The 16,336-nt window shown below is 50.3% G+C and overlaps 1 protein-coding gene across 10 annotated transcripts; it reads right to left on the bottom strand.

The window, feature by feature from the left end:
• Window positions 1–2,850: 2,850 nt before the first annotated feature.
• On the bottom strand, window positions 2,851–16,154 carry RGL3 (ral guanine nucleotide dissociation stimulator like 3). 10 transcript variants are annotated; one of them, XM_081075858.1, is made up of 19 exons: window positions 15,886–16,154; window positions 15,325–15,438; window positions 14,541–14,764; window positions 14,336–14,389; window positions 14,006–14,220; window positions 10,143–10,285; window positions 9,833–10,048; window positions 8,993–9,096; window positions 8,797–8,881; window positions 7,576–7,632; window positions 7,383–7,469; window positions 7,128–7,160; window positions 6,924–7,060; window positions 6,129–6,224; window positions 5,959–6,027; window positions 5,774–5,870; window positions 4,995–5,117; window positions 4,792–4,906; window positions 2,851–3,777 (listed from the first exon to the last, which is right to left on the bottom strand). In XM_081075858.1, the coding sequence occupies exons 1-19, from the start codon at window positions 15,916–15,918 to the stop codon at window positions 3,659–3,661; spliced, it is 2,121 nt and encodes a 706-aa protein (XP_080931984.1). In that variant the 5' UTR covers window positions 15,919–16,154; the 3' UTR covers window positions 2,851–3,658. The 10 variants fall into 10 exon arrangements, with proteins under 10 accessions (XP_080931984.1, XP_080931983.1, XP_080931985.1 ...); XM_081075857.1 differs by having other exon boundaries at window positions 6,924–7,045; window positions 15,886–16,046; XM_081075859.1 differs by having other exon boundaries at window positions 6,924–7,018; window positions 15,886–16,046.
• Between the last annotated feature and the right edge of the window lie 182 nt (window positions 16,155–16,336).

The following is a 16,336-nucleotide window of genomic DNA, read 5'->3' as shown; positions in this document are numbered from 1 at the left end:
TGGTGGAAGGCTCTTCCTATAAATACCAGGGGTCACTTCATTTTACTCAGGCCTCTGCCCCAATGTCACCTCCTTAATGAAGCCCTCCCTGACCATCCTATTTAAAATAGCAACCCTCCCATCCCACACTTCCCATCGCCATTAAACGCCTTATTATATAATATATATAATTATATAATAATTATATATATTATATAATTATTTAATTATATATTTTTATATATTATATAATAATATATAATATAATAATATATGTATATATAATTATATATTTATATATAATTATATATATTTATATATTATAATTATATATAATTATATATTTATATATAATTATATATTATAATTATAATTTTATATATTATATAATTAATCATATATAATTATTAATTATATATTATATAATTGTATATATTATATAATTATATATTATATAATTATATATTATATATAATATATAATTATATCTAAAATATATAATTATATAATTATATAATATATAATAATTGCCTTATTATTATTATTTTTATTATTATTCTTTTGCAGCCCCTTAATTTCACCTACCATATGATATTGATGTTTCGTTATTGATGCACTGCCCCCACTAGTCTGTTTTGTTCATTTCTGTGTTCCCAGAACCTAGAACAGAGACTGGCACAGTAGAAGCTTAAGAAATATTTGTGGAGATTAGAGAAAACCCCAGCTGAGAGATGTAAGGAAACAGTTGATCTTGTGCTAGTCACTAGTTACAGCTGTGCCTGAGTACCCCTGCACTTTTTAAAAACAGAAGTGAGAATCTCTTCCTCAGGAAATTGACATGTGGACTCTGTTGTGAGAAAAACAGGCAGAAACTTTAAAGTGTTCTTACAGAGGCAAACTAGCCCAGGGGTTAAGAGCACATGTTCTGGCACATGGCAGGTTCTTCAGGTTTGCTCCAGCCTTGTCAATTCCCATGCTACCTTGGACAAGTTACTTAACCCTCCCTAGTCTGTTTTTCATGTATAAAATAGGCAAAATAGTAGTGCCTACTCCATAGGGCTAAGTATCAGGATTAAATGAGATAGATTGTGTCAACTTTTTAAAACAGTGCCTGCACATAGTAAGCACTTGGTAAGGATAGCAAGTATTTTATTGATATATAATTCACATATTACATCATACAGCAATTATTTTCTTAAGCTAGGTCAAGGATACTGCTACTTACATCCAATTGGTCCTAAGGTTTTAATACTCATAGCAGCCGCCCGCCCCCCCAAAGCCTGTAGAGTAGGATGTTGTGTATTGCAATGTCTTTTACCAGACCCTACATTATGCTTAGATTCTTCTATCTTCATTTCCACCCCAGACAGGGCCTGGGCATTCCCCATTATTGCTCCAAGAACAATGTTTAGAACCTTGGACAATGATTTTTGCCCATTCACCAGAATTCTCCCTTTTCCTAGTAACAGCATTCAAATGTAATTTCCATTTTTGTGCCCTTCCAGATTTTACTCCTGTAACTTGAAATTTCTCTGTTCCCTCAAAGAATAGGGAGAGGACCCAGGCCTGACTAATCAGCCTATTGCATTCCTCTGAACACAGTCTTTGGTTCAGGGGTTGCCACATGACAAAAGTTCGTCCAATGGGCATCTGGTGTGGGGCTTTTGCTGGAGCTGATGGGGAAAAGCAGTTCTCCTTGCAGGGGAGGTGGAGCTGGTGGGATTTAAACCTGGCACGGCCTGCAGGAGGTGTGAGCCTGCCTTGGAGCAGGGCTATGTTACTTAAAATGTTCTTTTGGCTACTGTAACTGAGACCCAAATAATAGTGACTTAAGTAAGACAGACACTTATTTCTCTCTTGTGTAACAATCCAAGTACCAGAAATACTATATGGCAGCTCTCTGGTCTCAGATAGCCATGCTTTTTCCAGTTTGTTGTTCAGTAATTTAGAGGGTGTGAATCACCCAGTCCAACATAAACCACCCTATGTTTTATTTCTAAACAGCAGGACGCAGAAAAGGAAGAAGGGCAGGACCTAGCATTTACCCACATCCTTTCCCTTTATATCTCATTGGCCAGGACTTAGTCTCATGGCTACATTTTGCTGCAAGGAGACAGGAAATGCAGTTTTTACTCTGAGTGACCAGACAAAAATCACTGGTTCTATTCCCATAGGAAAAGGTGATTGGATTTGGCATGGGGGGGACAATGGACAGTCTCATTCTTAGAGCAAATGAGAGCCAAGAGACAGCAACGAAATCCTGATGATGTAGTTTGACTCCCTGGATCCTACTGTGCCTGAAGCTGGGAAAGTGAATCTTTTCAATTACATGAGCCATTCATTTCCTTTTTCTGCCCGTGTCTGTTTGAATTGGCTTTTTTGACCCTTTGAAATAGAAAATCCTGATTAATAAGTGAGCTATACAGCCCCTAGATAGTGTCCAGTACACAGTGGAGTGCAAAAGGGAGCATGTTATTATCATTGTTGTTGTTATGACTCTGTTGCAGGCGGCCCTATAACTTCATCTCTGCCTTCTCTGCCGTTTCTTCTTCCTACCCCAGTACTGACAGACAACTCACCTTCTCCTTTTATCCTCAGTCCTTATTGACTCAGGGTGATGATGTTAGTGGTCTGATTCCCACAGGATTTCATTTCTTCATCTCCCATGTACACAGCAGAAAGAAAGCATATTGCCCCAACAATGTTCGGGGAGGGAGTCCTGAACCCTGTGTGGAGGCGAGCCCTCCCCCCCACCCCCGCCAGTGCCCCCGCCTCCAGTCACGCCTCACCCAGCCCCTTTCCTAGGGCTCTTTGTTTTGTTTTTCCTTTTCTTTTACACTTTTATTATTTTTTTATTATTATTATTTTTTTAAATATTTTATTGGGGAAGGGGAACAGGACTTTATTGGGGAACAGTGTGTATTTTCAGGACTTTTTTCCAAGTCAAGTTGTTGTCCTTTCAGTCTTAGTTGTGGAGGGCGCAGCTCAGCTCCAGGTCCAGTTGCCGTTACTAGTTGCAGCGGTCGCAGCCCACCATCCCTTGCGGAAGTCGAGACCGGAAACCTTGTTGTTGAGAGGACGTGCTCCAACCAACTGAGCCATCCGGGAGGCAGCTCAGCTCAGGGTGCCAAGTGTTCAATCTTAGTTGCAGGGGGCGCTGCCCACCATGCCCTGCAGGACTCGAGGAATTGAACTGGCAACCTTGTGGTTGAGAGCCCACCGGCCCATGTGGGAATCGAACCGGCAGCCTTCGGAGTCAGGAGCATGGAGCTCCAAGCGCCTGAGCCACCAGTTCAGCCCTACACTTTTATTTTGATGAAGAGTGAACACGAGGCACAGGTGCAGAACAAACAAGACTGACCCCTATTTCATAGCTCCGATCACCGTTTTCATCCACTTCTGTCAGTTCTGATGCGTCTCCAACAGTTACAAGATTTCTCTGAGGAAGAGTCTGATCCCCAGTATGCAATGGAGCCCTCCACCAGCCACCCTGTGGGCTGGTGGCTTTGGAATAGGGATCCGGTACCAAGAGGGTCAGCGGGATGGGGCCCAATAAAGTTGGGGGGGGCACAGGCTTTGGAGCTCAATGGGCTCTCCTGGGGAACGGGAGCTTTCTGGGACAGGATGGTGATAGAAGCTGCCCATGGGACCTGTGTCCTGGAGGCAGGAAAGGGCCACCTCAGGTTGGGGAGACTGAGGTTGTGTGCCAGGCCTGCTCCTTCCGCCGCAGCATGAAGTCTCCAGGGGCGGCTGGACTCATGGCATAGAAGACGTTGGCATTGTCAGGAATCAGGAGCTCTGGCCAAGTGTGGACAAAATGATGAAAGGCCCACACAACCTCATACTTCCCCTACAAGGGATCTAGGTCTAGGTAATCTTCTGCCATTCACCCTGGGGCTGAAACAACCTGGGGTCTCCTCAGCCAGTGCGAAGCCAACCTCATTCTCCTCTCATTGGCAGAACCTAGGCAATTTCCCACTTGAAGCAACAGAACCTCATGTCTCCTCCCCACCACAAACCTGGGCAACCTCCTACCATTTCCCATGGCGTCTACACAGTCTGCACTACAAGCCTGGGCAAACACAGGCCCCAATCCTAAACAGCTTCCTGCCCTTCCTACCCTTCCCCCACAGCCAATTCCCAGCCAAGTTTATGCTGTTCTCACCATGAAGTCGGACAACTTCTGACCTCCTACTTCCAGCCTGCACAACCTGTGGCCCTCACACTTGACACCTGAACAACCTCATACATTCCTTCCTAATGTCCAGCCTACTTCATATCTGTCCTTTAACATACCAACCGCTTGCCTCTCCCTTGCCGAAACTGGACAACCTCCTGCTCCCCTCCCCTGAATTTCAATACCATATGGCCTTCTCCTGTGCCAAGTTCAGATACCTTCAGAGTCCCCATGCTGAGCCTGAACAAACTAATTTCCTCTCAAATTGAAGCCCAGACCCCCTTCAGTCTCATACCCTACCAGGTTGAGCCTGGACAACCTCATAATTTTATAGTTTAAACCCAGACAGCTTCGTACATGCCCTCTCCTGTTTGACCCTGAACAATCTCATTTCCCCATAAATGCTAGGAAGACACCTTTGGTGCCCCGTTTCCTCACACTGAGCCAGGACAATCACATGACCTATATAATTGAGGCACAAATATTTTATTGCCTCTTTCCCCCACCGTGCTTCATCTTACCCCTACTCTGTGCCTGTACCACCTCATGGCCCTGTTAGGGCCATCCTTGAGTCTGGTCACTCGGTTGCCCTCCCAGCTGCCCCCTAGCCCAGGTTCCAAGCTGTCCCTGCTCACCCCTGTCCCCAGGAAGGACTTGGAAGAGCTGGTAGTCACAGGCCCAGGGCTGGGCCACGTTGTGCTTCTGCAAGGCTCTCTGTACCACGCTGGGGGCCTTGTCCTGACTAGTGAGCTGGAAAGAGAAGGTATGAGGTGAGCTGTGATGGCCTGAGCCCCAAGGGCAGGGCTGCCGCCAGCAGGCCCTCAGCCCAGCCCCTCACCAGGATGCTTCGATACAGGTTCCCGTGGTCGTTGTCGATGCTGACGCGAATGACCCGGACTTCCAAGCCCTGCTGCCCCACAACAGGGGTGCGAGGGCAGCTCAGGGTCAAGGCCAGGGGCAGCTGTAGGCAGTGGGAGTGGCAGGCTGAGTGGTGGCACAGCACGAGGCCCCTCCCTCATTGATGTATTCAATCCCTGCCCCTACACACCCGGAGCCTGGGGACACACAGTTAGCGTACACATACAAGCCCACATCTGTGCAATCCCATCACCTACGGATCTTCATTCCCTGTTACACAACTTTACTTATGATCGATAAACACACAAACCCATGTTTACACATAAGAAATCCTGTATACACAGAACAGTGAGCACACACATATGCTCACAGTTGTTTACATAGATACACAAGTACATGTCCATGAACAGCCCTGTACATGGCCCCGTGGATATTTTGGATATACGTGGCCACATTTCTCCTTTAGGTATGCAAACTTCGGGGTACAAACATATTCTCGCAAAAGTGTGTGATTGCACCCTGGAGTGCCCTGTGGGTGAGCAGACACACGGGTCCAGGTCTGAGTACATGCCAGATGCAGGAACAATTCCTCAGTCGGGGCCATGAAGATGCACATGGTCCCGTGAAGAGAAACCCTAAGTGCTGAGCCAAGCCTGAGTCCGATCTCCTGTGTACACTCCTGGCCCCAAATCCCGTGTATACACACACCTACCGCCCTGGGTACCCACAGTCCCACATACACACAGGCAGGCCTAGTACCTTGGTGCTGGGGCCCTGGGGCCCTGGAGAGGCCGGGGGACTTCTAGGAGGAGGGTCCCTGGTTCTAGGACTGGATGGGGGTGACCCTGGGGAGAGACTGGGCGAAATGCAGAGCCTGAGGTGTGGTGGCTGCCCTGCCTTCTGACCCTGCCATGTCCAGTCCCTTCACCAAACAGGATGCTCACCTGGAGGTGGGGGATGAGGGGTCCCCAGGACTTCCGCCAGGGGATGAGCCTCTCTCTCGGGACAGCTTCCTGAGGATGGGCACAGGGGCTGAGGCTGAGGGCAGACTCTTTCAGGAGCCGCCTCCCTCATCTCTGCCCATATCATCCCACACAGACACCCCGAGACTCACGCACTGAGACGCTTGGTGAGGCTGATTCGTCGCCGCACATGTGGGGAGCTGGGGCAGGAGGCGGCTGGAGGCTCGATGACACGGGAGATGCGGTAACTGAGGGGTCAAGATGCAGATGGGGGGATGGATTGGGAGACAAGAGTTAGAATCATTTGGGAGCTGGTTTTGGGTGTTGTGGGGAACAGCCAGGTGTTGGGCACCAAATGTCAGGGTCAGGGTAGTAAATGGGGTCACCCAGCATCAGGGTCTTATTAGGGATGAGATGGATGGCTTGGTTGGCAGGTCACACAGGGATTCACAGGGTGGGACTGAGAAGTCAAATTGGGTCAAGGATGGAGTAGAAGTTCAGATAATCATTGGGTCAACGGTTAGGGTCATGGATTCAATAGAATGAAAGGAAACGATTGGGATAGCTGAGTTAGACAGTCAAATATACGTCAAAATCAAAGTCAGTTACTCAAAATTGGGGGTCAATGATTAGGCTCAGCAAGTCAGATGAGGCTTACGAATGGGGTCACAGATCAGATAGGTTCAGAGATGTGAAGAAACCAGATGGGAATGTTAAGTTGAATATTCAGCTGCATGTTAAAGTCAGAAAGTCAGATGCGATCAAAGTTTGAAGTCGGAGGTCATTTGGGGCCCTCAGTTGGGCTGGAGATAATGCAAGTTCACAGGTTGGGGGTCAGGGCTCAGGAGGGGGATATTAGGACTTGGAGAGGTGCACAGGGTAACCAAATCCAGGGTGTGATCCAGGGTCAGCTGGGATGGGGCTGGGCTAGGCCACAGGGTGGTCACCTCTGTTCCTCGCTGAGCTGGCGCTGGGCACGCAGGGTGGCCAGGATGGGCGGGCGGGGGCTCAGGCAGTAGCCACGACAGCGCCTCTGCAGCTGCTGGATATGGGCCAGGATCTCCCACTCCTGAGGGGGTGGCTTCTGAGACCCCACCCATGCTCTGCTGCCACCTTGGTCTTCCCCCACACCCACCCCAGTCCCCACTCACCTTCCTCCTCTTCTCAAAGTTGATGAGATCCCCCTGGGGGCAAACTTTGTCTAAACTGGAGTCTCCAGGGTCAAAGAACTGGAGTCTCCAGGGTCAAGGATCAAGGGTCAAGGTTCCTTGGGATGTCAGGAACCCCACTGCACTAAGGGGGCTGGGGTCGGGAATGCAGGCAGGGTCAAGGGTGGGATGTCAGGAGGCCCACTGTGCTGCGGGCAAGGGGTGCTGGGCTCAAGAATCACGGGGCAGGAGACAGACCTCTAGCATATCCGGCAGGGCTGTGTCCAGCATAACCAGGTCCGTGAGAAAGGTGCCAAGATAGGGGACCGGGCCTGGGGGCAGTTTCTGCGGTCCCCAGAGTTCCAGTCACTCTCAGCCATCACCAACCCCATCGTGCTCCCTTCCCTTCCAAGGGTCCCAGCTGTTCCCCATCTGAAACCACATCACTCACCGAAGGCAGGCTTCCTGGGGAGGTGTCCGCCTCTTGGAATCCATCAGTGGCCTCCTCCTGGTGGGGGGGGAGGACTGAGCAGTCTTGGGGTCTCTATGACCCCTCCTTCAGGGAAGAAGCCTCAATATACACCCATTTTGCTTTCAGCAATCACAAACCAGTTGCAAAGGCCATACGCAAGGGAAAATGAACAGGGAGAGGAAGGCAGGGAATAGATAAGCAGCAGGGGACTGGCCCCACTGGGGGTGACCAGAGGTGGGACTTGTGGGTGCCATGGCATCCAGGGCCAGTCTCAACACAGGTTAAAATCCTTGTCCCAGGCCTGGATGGAACAGGTCCCCAGGCAATCCCCTGGGAATGCCCTGAATGCCTTCATGACATTGCTCTGCCTGGTAATTAATTATATCATTGCAGGGACAGTTGTTATTACGCTGTGTGTCTCCGCTGTCTGGGGCCTGAATCCCTCCCAGAGCAGGAACTGTGTCTGTCTGGTTCATGGCCAAGCCTTCTGGCACAGTACCTGGTACACAGTAGGTGCTTAATGCAGAGCTCCTTGTTCCTTGAGATCATCTTTATGTGAGATATTCATTTACTCACAGATATTGAGTTCCTACTCTGCGCCAGGCACTGTCCTGAGTTCAGGGCAGGCAGCCATGAGGAAAACAGACAAAAACCCTGGCCTTGTGAAGCACACGTTATGGAGGGAAAGAGAGCAACAGCCAAATGAACATGTAATTAAGGACATGCAGAGAGAAGAATAAAGGGGGAGGAGGTGGAGACACTGGGGGCGGGGGGCGCAGCGAGGGCATCCTGTCTCTCAGGGTAGAGACCTGCAGGAGGTGAATGTGAAGAATATTCCATGCATTCTGGACTCACCCTAAGCACCAGCCTCTAATTACAATTAGAAGCTTACTCTGACCTGTTGGCACACAATGTTTTAGTTTTGCTTATCAAAGTCAAGTCCCTGGCACAATCTTTTTTTTCCACTCTTTGCTATGACTCTAGCCTTAAGTGACCTTTCCCTGTAACTTCTGGTATTTGTTGAATGAATAAATAAGGCAGTTACCAAGTGTGAGCTATCATGAGGACAGCTGAGGCAGTGAAAACATGGGGCTGCCTTGCCACAGGGCAAGGTCATTCCTGAAGTTAGGGAAAGGACGCTGAATGTGAGGACAAGTGATGCCTGGTCCCCTCCCAGGTCCCCTCCCCAGCCCTCTGTACCTGGGAAAGAATCTCTCTGCTGCTTAGATGGTTGTTCTCATCAGAGAAAATCTGTGAAAGTTTCCTGAAAGTGGATAACGGTTCCCTGGGGACACAGGAGAGGGGTCAGGAGTCGGTGGCTGGGAGAGTCAGAGCTGAAATGGAGTAATGAGGAGGTCCCACCCCAGAGCTGTCCCTACCCCCCATTCTTGCTCACCTGCTCACGGCGCCCCAGCTGCTCTTGAGCCGATATATAGGGTTAGACTGCAGGGCAGACAGGATGGCGCGCAGGGAAGAGAAGTTCCGCAGTTCCCTGCAGCGCTGGGGAGTGGGGTGGGGGCGCTGGTCAGACCCCAAGCCTGACCCCCAGGTATGATTTCCTTTTGATCTCATGACTTCTAACCCTAGGTCAGACCCCGACAACTCGTCCCACAGCTGCCATGCTACCAAGACTCAGTCTCCTCCTCCAGCAGACCCTCCCCCCCACCGGGAGCCCCAGCCCCCCCCACAGCTGCCTCCACCCCTACTTCTGATCTTGGCTTCTGGGGTCCCCACTCCTGTGTCTCCCTGGGCCCTAGACGTGCCCACAGCATCTCTTCTGGACCCAAACTCCTCCTCCCTGAATCCAAATCTCACACCAGGTTTAACTTTCTGTTCCTTCCCCTCCCCCTTCTTGTCATGCCCCCACTCTCTCCCTCCTGGACCCCCATTTCTTACTCTTACTCTCAGCCCGGAGGGACATGCCCGCCCCCAACCACTCTCTTTTGGGACCTCTGCTCCCTTTTCTGGGCTTTGGTCCCTCCTCCAAGTCTATCCCGCCCCATCACTCCCCATCCCATCCCATCCTCTTATCCGAAGACCCGCCCTACGTCCCTCTGCTGTCCCGGGCCCAGCCTGGCACAGCCTCTTCCTAGGCTTTTATTTAGGCACCTCCCAGGCCCAACTGTCTCCACATTCCCAGGCCCCTGCCCTCTGCCTTCTGCCCGCCCCCTTCCTCTCTTCCGACCTCGGTTCTGCCTCCATCCCCCATCCCGGATCCCTCCCCTCCAACTCGCACCTGGGCGATACGGATCCACTTCTCCAGCCGCTGCGCCCTCTGCGGGGCGGCCAGGCCCGGCGCCCCGAGCACCGAGCCCAGCACGCAACCGGTCACTGTGTTGAACTGGGTCACAGTGGCGCGCACAGTGGGGGCAATGCCTGCGGCCCCTGGACGGTCCCGCTGTGACCACACGGAGCCCAGGCACTCCCAGGGCCGCACGCGCAAGAAGAGTTCCTGAGCGGAGGGGGGTGAGTGGTGGTGGATGGGTAGTATCTGTGCTCAGTGGGTCCTGCCCCCCGCCCGTGCCGCGCCCCTCCCGCGTCCTCACCGCATCCATTAGGGTCAACTGCTCTGCCACCTCGTTTACACTGAAGTCCAGGAGCTCGGGGCCTTCCTGCACCAGTTCTTCCTCCTCTTCCAAGCAGCCTTCCCGGGAGTCTGGGCTGGGGGTCTGGGCAGTTTCGGGAAGTCCTGAGAGAGCATTAGAGGGAGTTAAAAACTCTCAGTTGTGAATTCAGGACCGTCTCTGTGACCTTCGGCAAGTCCCTTAGCTGTTCTGAGCCTCACTTTCCTCATTTGTTAAACGGAGACCTCCTTGAATGTGTTTAAGGACTTAGAGCAACAATAACGATCACTGAGCACCTCGTGTGGATTAACTCCATAACTTAGAACACTTACTAGTGAGCCAGGTACTGTTACCCACCTTCTATGGGTGGGGAAACAGGAATCATTTGCTCTAAGTCACACCTTCAGTAAATAGCAGGGTAGGGCTTTGAAGCCAGGTACTCAAAGGCCAGTGAAGAAAATAGAGCTTCATAACGTTGAACCTGTATTAGGATAAGTTCCTATGCCCTTTTCTTTTCTCGAGATGTGGTATAACTGTGGTTAAGAGAAGGTTATTGTCGATCCAATATATGGTGATGGAAGGAGAACGGACTCTGGGTGGTGAGCACACAATGGGATTTATAGATGATGTAGTACAGAATTGTACACCCGAAATATGTGTAACTTTACTAACAATTGTCACCCCAATGAACTTTAATTGAAAAAAAAAAACACACCAAAAAAAGAGAATGTTCTTGTCAGCAAGTGCCAAGTTCAGATCCAATGTGTCCACTGGGCTTGCTGTGCGAACAAAAGCAAGCCTTTAAACCTCTCTGTACCTTGTTTTCTTCATCGGATTAAAAAGAAAAATCAAACAAGATCATGCATACCACACCTCTGTAAAGTACTGAAGTATGCCTTTACGTAGTGGGTTTCAGTGGTTGCGCCCCCTAGGGGACATTTTGGAAATTGGCATCTACCAGAAGGGGAACCCACAAGCACAGTGAAGAATTGTGCCACCCAGCCTCCAAATGTCCCTCTAAGACATTTGTGTCCTTGAAAAACCTGTTTACAGTAATGTAGCACTTAGCTACCTTGCTCATAAACACTAATTATTTTGGTTCCAGGAATGCGAGGACTGTGAAAGTCTGGACTTTGTTTTGTTTGGAAATTGCAAGTGTTGTTCACCATTTTGGAAAATGATTATCACCAAAGTCTATGCTACTGCGTCTGCATCACCAGTGCACTCCCCTGCATTAGTCGGTGTTTGTGACTGTCACATTCACCATGACGCTCTGTCCAACAGACAAAGGCACCAGACAACTTTACCACGTCTCCTAGTGAGGCATGCCAAACATCCATACCTCAACAAGCATAGTGCATGGATATGTAAATTGCTTTCCTTTTATTTTCCTTTGTGTTACACTTACAGCATCATATTATGATTTTCATATTATCTGTGTAAGTCGGCTCGATTATCTGCCTTTCATTTCAAATTGGGATAGGTGACATTGCAAAATATTAGTTTGAAAAAGTTGGCATTGGGGAAAAAAAAATTGCACCCAAATCTAATCAAACCTTCAGATCTTACGGTAAATATGGGGATAGAGGGACATAGTACATGTCACCACGAGAAAGCAAACAGGCAAATGCAGAAGAATGTGAAACATTGCCAAGGACAAATGACCCATTTTTCCCCCCTAATGGCATTAAACAAAGGCAAAGGACTGTCATAGAATAAAAGAGACCAAAGAAACACAAATGAATTCCTTGAATGGATCTTTGGATTTAGAAAAAACAACTGTAAAAAGACGATTTAGGGGCAATGGGAGTCTTTGACTATGGGCTGGGTCTTTTTTATATTAATTACTGCTGATTTTGTTGGAAATGATTGTGGGAATGAAGGTTATATATATTTTAAAGTCCTTGTCAATTAGGTTATAAACCTAAATATTCATCTGTGAAGTGACATAAGTCTGGGATTTGCCTTCAAATCATCTTGAAAAATTTTTTCCTCCCCAATTGATAATTGTTGAAGATGAGTAGTGATGGGTATTTGAGTGTCCTTTATACTATCTGTCTACTTCTGTATGTGTATGAAATTTTCCATAGTAAAAAGTTATCCCAAAATAAAAATATTAAGGTTCCCAGAGCCTGGCATATAGCAGGTGTTTAATAAATGTTCATTTTCTCCTCTGACCTCAAGAACTCATAGCTTAGGGCAGCACTTTCAATACAGTTTTCTGCAATGGTGGCAATATTTTCTACCTGTGTGATCCTACGTGGCTGCTGAGCATTAGAAATGTGGCTAGTGAAACCAAGGAACTGAATTTTTATTTTTAACTTAATTAATTTAAGTTCAGTTTCAATACCATCTGGGGTTAGTGGCTACTGCATTGGACTGTGCAGTTCCAATGACTTGGAATCAGTTGCTGAAATCTTTTTTTCTTAATTAGTTTCAGGTGTACAAAACAACATCGTGATTAGACATTTGTATACCTCACACTGTGATAACCCCAATAAGTCTATTACCCATCTGACACTATATATAGTTATTACAATATTATTGACTATATTCCCTATGCTATACTTTACAACCCTGTGACTATTTTTTTAAAAATTAAAGTTGACATTCAATATTTTGTATATTAGTTTCAGGTGTATAGTGCAGTGGTGAGATCAGCTCATGAAGTCTTGAAAGCAGAGGAAGAAAGACGCTTAGTAACCAGGAGGGAAGATGGAGGGATAAAATACATATAAATAACTGAGACTTTATTAACAGGAGAGAGAAGGAGATGCTACTTTGTAAAGTGGAGAGAAATGTGGCCACTTTAACATGAGGATTAAAAGATGGGTATTAGATTAGGGATATAGATGCTTTTGTGATAGGGATCAGATGAAACACAGATGGGTGAAAGATGATACTTTATAAGCAGGATGCAATTATTCAGTTAGTGAATCATCGCTATTCCTGCCCCTGGTGACAGAGCTGGGGACAAAACCAATGAGTGCTGTGCAGAACAGTAAGGCAGGCTAAAGGGTCACAGAGTGGAAGAATATATTTGTTGGGAGGGGATCAGAGAAGGCACGTCTGAGGAGCTGACAACTGAACAAAGACACAATTAAAGTATGTGGATCTTTTTCCCTCCCCTAAAAGCTGTCTACAACAGAGGTTGGTAGATATTTCTATGAAAGACCAGGTAGTTCACTGACATCTACCACACAAGAAAATAAAAGTATGGCTTTTTGTATAGATTTCATTATACGTGGTTGATTCTAATAAATAAGAATCAGTGATAACAATAATGAAAATACTACTGTTTGCCAAGCCCTCATTGTTTGTTTACTTGTTTACTGATTGTCTTCCCCAGGGAACTGAGAGTTCCTGTCCACTGTTATGTGCCCAGAGCCAGTGGCTAAATATCTGCTGAATGAAGAGGCCAATGAGGTAAGTACTATTATCACCCCCATTTCACAGATAAGGAAAATGAGGCTCATACAGGTGAAGTGATTTATCCAAGGTCACACAGTCAGCAAATGGCAGAACTGGGATTTGAACTCAGGTCTTTGTGGCTCCTAAGGCAAGTAGTAATGGAACAATTTGTAGTTAGAAACACAGAGCATCCTGATTCAATGGTGGAGTATCTTTGTTGTTAGGATAGAGGGGGAAAGGAAGTGCTAGACAAATGTCAAAATGTTAGACAAAGGGTTATTATTATCTCCATTTTACAGGTGGGGAAACTGAGACTCAGACAAAGTTAAGAAACTTGTCTAAGATCTGCAGCTCCCTGAGGGAAGGAGGCCCCTGGGAAGGGAGCAAGCAAGAAAGGCCTGCTTAGGGCTCTATCAGTGCCCCAAACCCCTCACCTGCCCATGCCTGGGGCTGCTCCTCTTCTTCCTGCTTTCGCTCAGCCTCCTCCAGGAAGTCTCCCAGCAGCTTCTCTGCCTCCAGGGCCTCGGTCCCCAACGGGGCAGCCCATCCCAGAAAGGTGCAGACACTGCCTAGGTTTGAGTGGGCAGGGGGGTCCCAGAAGTCCTGAGGGTGGTCACGCAGCCAGGAGCCCAGCACAGACACCACAGCCCTGTCCAGAGGGGCAGGGCCTCAGAGGCCAGCAGGGAGCTTTGCAGCCCCCACTCATCTGACCTTTGACTTCTAGGACCCCTATCCTCCCACTGCTACCCGACGGGGAAACCAACCTCAGGTTCTTGTTGAAGCTCAGATCTTGTCCCTCTGTCTTCTTGATCTCTACCCTGGGAAGAGCCCCCCCAAATCAGTTGAAGAAGGGGGGCTGGGAGGGCTTAGGAGGAGGGCTGTGGGGTTAGGCGGTTTCCTTCTTCTAAATCGGAGAGGGCCCGGGTGAGGGTCTGTGGTGGGAACACGAGGTTTCCCATTGATACTGACCAGGGCGGCAGGGGTGGCGGTGGTGGTGGCAGGAGAAGGCCCAGCACTCTGTCAGTGGGCACAAAGGCCCGGTGGGTGGCCAGGAAGGCAGGCACGAAGCTCGGGTCCTGTTGGCTGTCTCCAGACACCAACTCCCACACCAGCCGCTCCAGAGGTGCCGCCCTCAGTGCTCGCACCTTGCTCGTGCGGTAATGGAGGAAGGCGTCGGCACTGGGGCTGGGGGCCTGCGAGGCGGGAGGCAACGACACAGAGGAGTAGATCCCGCAGCACTCCTTTTCCAGTCACGCCCATTGCTAGCACCGCTCTCGCATCTGATCCTGCCCATTCCTCTGGATCTGGCCCCCTCGATTCATTATTCTGCCCGGTTTACAAATGACCTGGACACCCTCATCCTCCCAGGCCCCGCCCTCTGCCCCCACTCACCTGTTCCCGCCCACCCCCAGGCTGCTCTCAGCTCTCCAGCCGCGCTTCACTGGCCGGCCGGATCCCTGCCGCTTGCCCCACCCACCCTCACCTGGCCGCTTCTAAAGACCACCCCCCCAGCTCCGCCCACTAACCTGGCGTACCGAGGCCCAGCCGTCCAGTTCGCTCTCCAGGTCCCGCTCGGGAACCTCGCCCTGACCTGGTCCCGCCTCACTCATCTACCCCACTCACCTGGTCGCCCACCTTACGTGTCCACCTCTAAGCCCCTCCCTTCCCTCAGCTCCGCCCCTCCACTCGCCCTAATCTCTGGACCTCCAAGCCCCTCCACTCCGCCCCGCCCGCCCTTCAACCCCCTTCTCACCTGGCTGTCCCGAGGCCCTTCCCCCGGGCTCAGGCGCTGACTGCGCTGCCGCCGCAGGGAGACACTATACACGGCGCCGTTCTCGGTCTCCTCGCCCCAGTCCTGCAGCGGCGCCTGGGCACCGAGGGAGGCTCAGGACGCCGCAGGGTCCCGGGTCCTCCGCCCCCCTCTCCCGCGCGGATTTAGGCTGGGCCTTTCCCGCTAGAGTCAACGAGACTTGGGGCGGGGTCCCAGGCTAGGAAAGCGCCCTCAGCGCCGCGGGTACCCTCCTCCGTGGTTCTGGGAGGATGAGGTGGCATTTGGGGTCGTCCCAGGGGCCAGTCTCACAGAGCCTGTCTCTGGCTCCTCCGGCAGACGCGCTCAGAGACGACTCCCCCCTCATCCCTAAGAGGAACCAGCCACTTCAATGGGTCAGAGGCCCGGAGGCCCGAGGTAGAAACTCCTGGGCGAGCCCCAAGGGTCCGGTTTGCGGGGAGATAGGGTCCGAGGGGCGGGGACCTAGAGTTTCTGAACCTGGAGGTCGCCAGGGATGTGAGATCGTGGGACCTACGGTTCCCTTACCAGGGCGAGCTCTTTCCCTGCTGTCCGCTGCATGGCCCGCGCCCGTCCCGCTCCGCGGCCGAGTGAGGCGGAAGGGCCGGCGGCGGCGCGCAGTGGCGGGGCACTCGGGGCTCGTGGGGCGGGGCGGGGCGGGGCGGGGCCGCGGGGACCTGCGGCTCTCAGGTGCCCCCAGCCGGACCCCAGCGCCCAGGCCGGGCACGTGCAGGTGAGGTTCCGGCTCTCCCGATAGGTGTGTATCAATGTGTGTCCAGAAGAAAAGCCACCTCTCTCCCAGGGGAGGGCTTTTTTGTGTCCTCAGGTGTGCAGGAGCTGGTGTGTATAGCTAAGTGGAGGGCACGTCTGTGTGCTCAGATGGAGTCCTCTGTTCTCAGGTGGAGAGGGCTGGTCCGCCCCAAGTGTGCGGATATCCCGTTTCTCTGGAGGCCAGGGGGGAGCACCATCTGTGTCCCAG

The sequence above is a fragment of the Rhinolophus hipposideros genome (assembly GCF_964194185.1).
Source record: "Rhinolophus hipposideros genome assembly, chromosome: 16".
Classification (NCBI taxonomy): domain Eukaryota; kingdom Metazoa; phylum Chordata; class Mammalia; order Chiroptera; family Rhinolophidae; genus Rhinolophus; species Rhinolophus hipposideros.
This window is presented reverse-complemented; position numbering and strand designations above follow the sequence as displayed.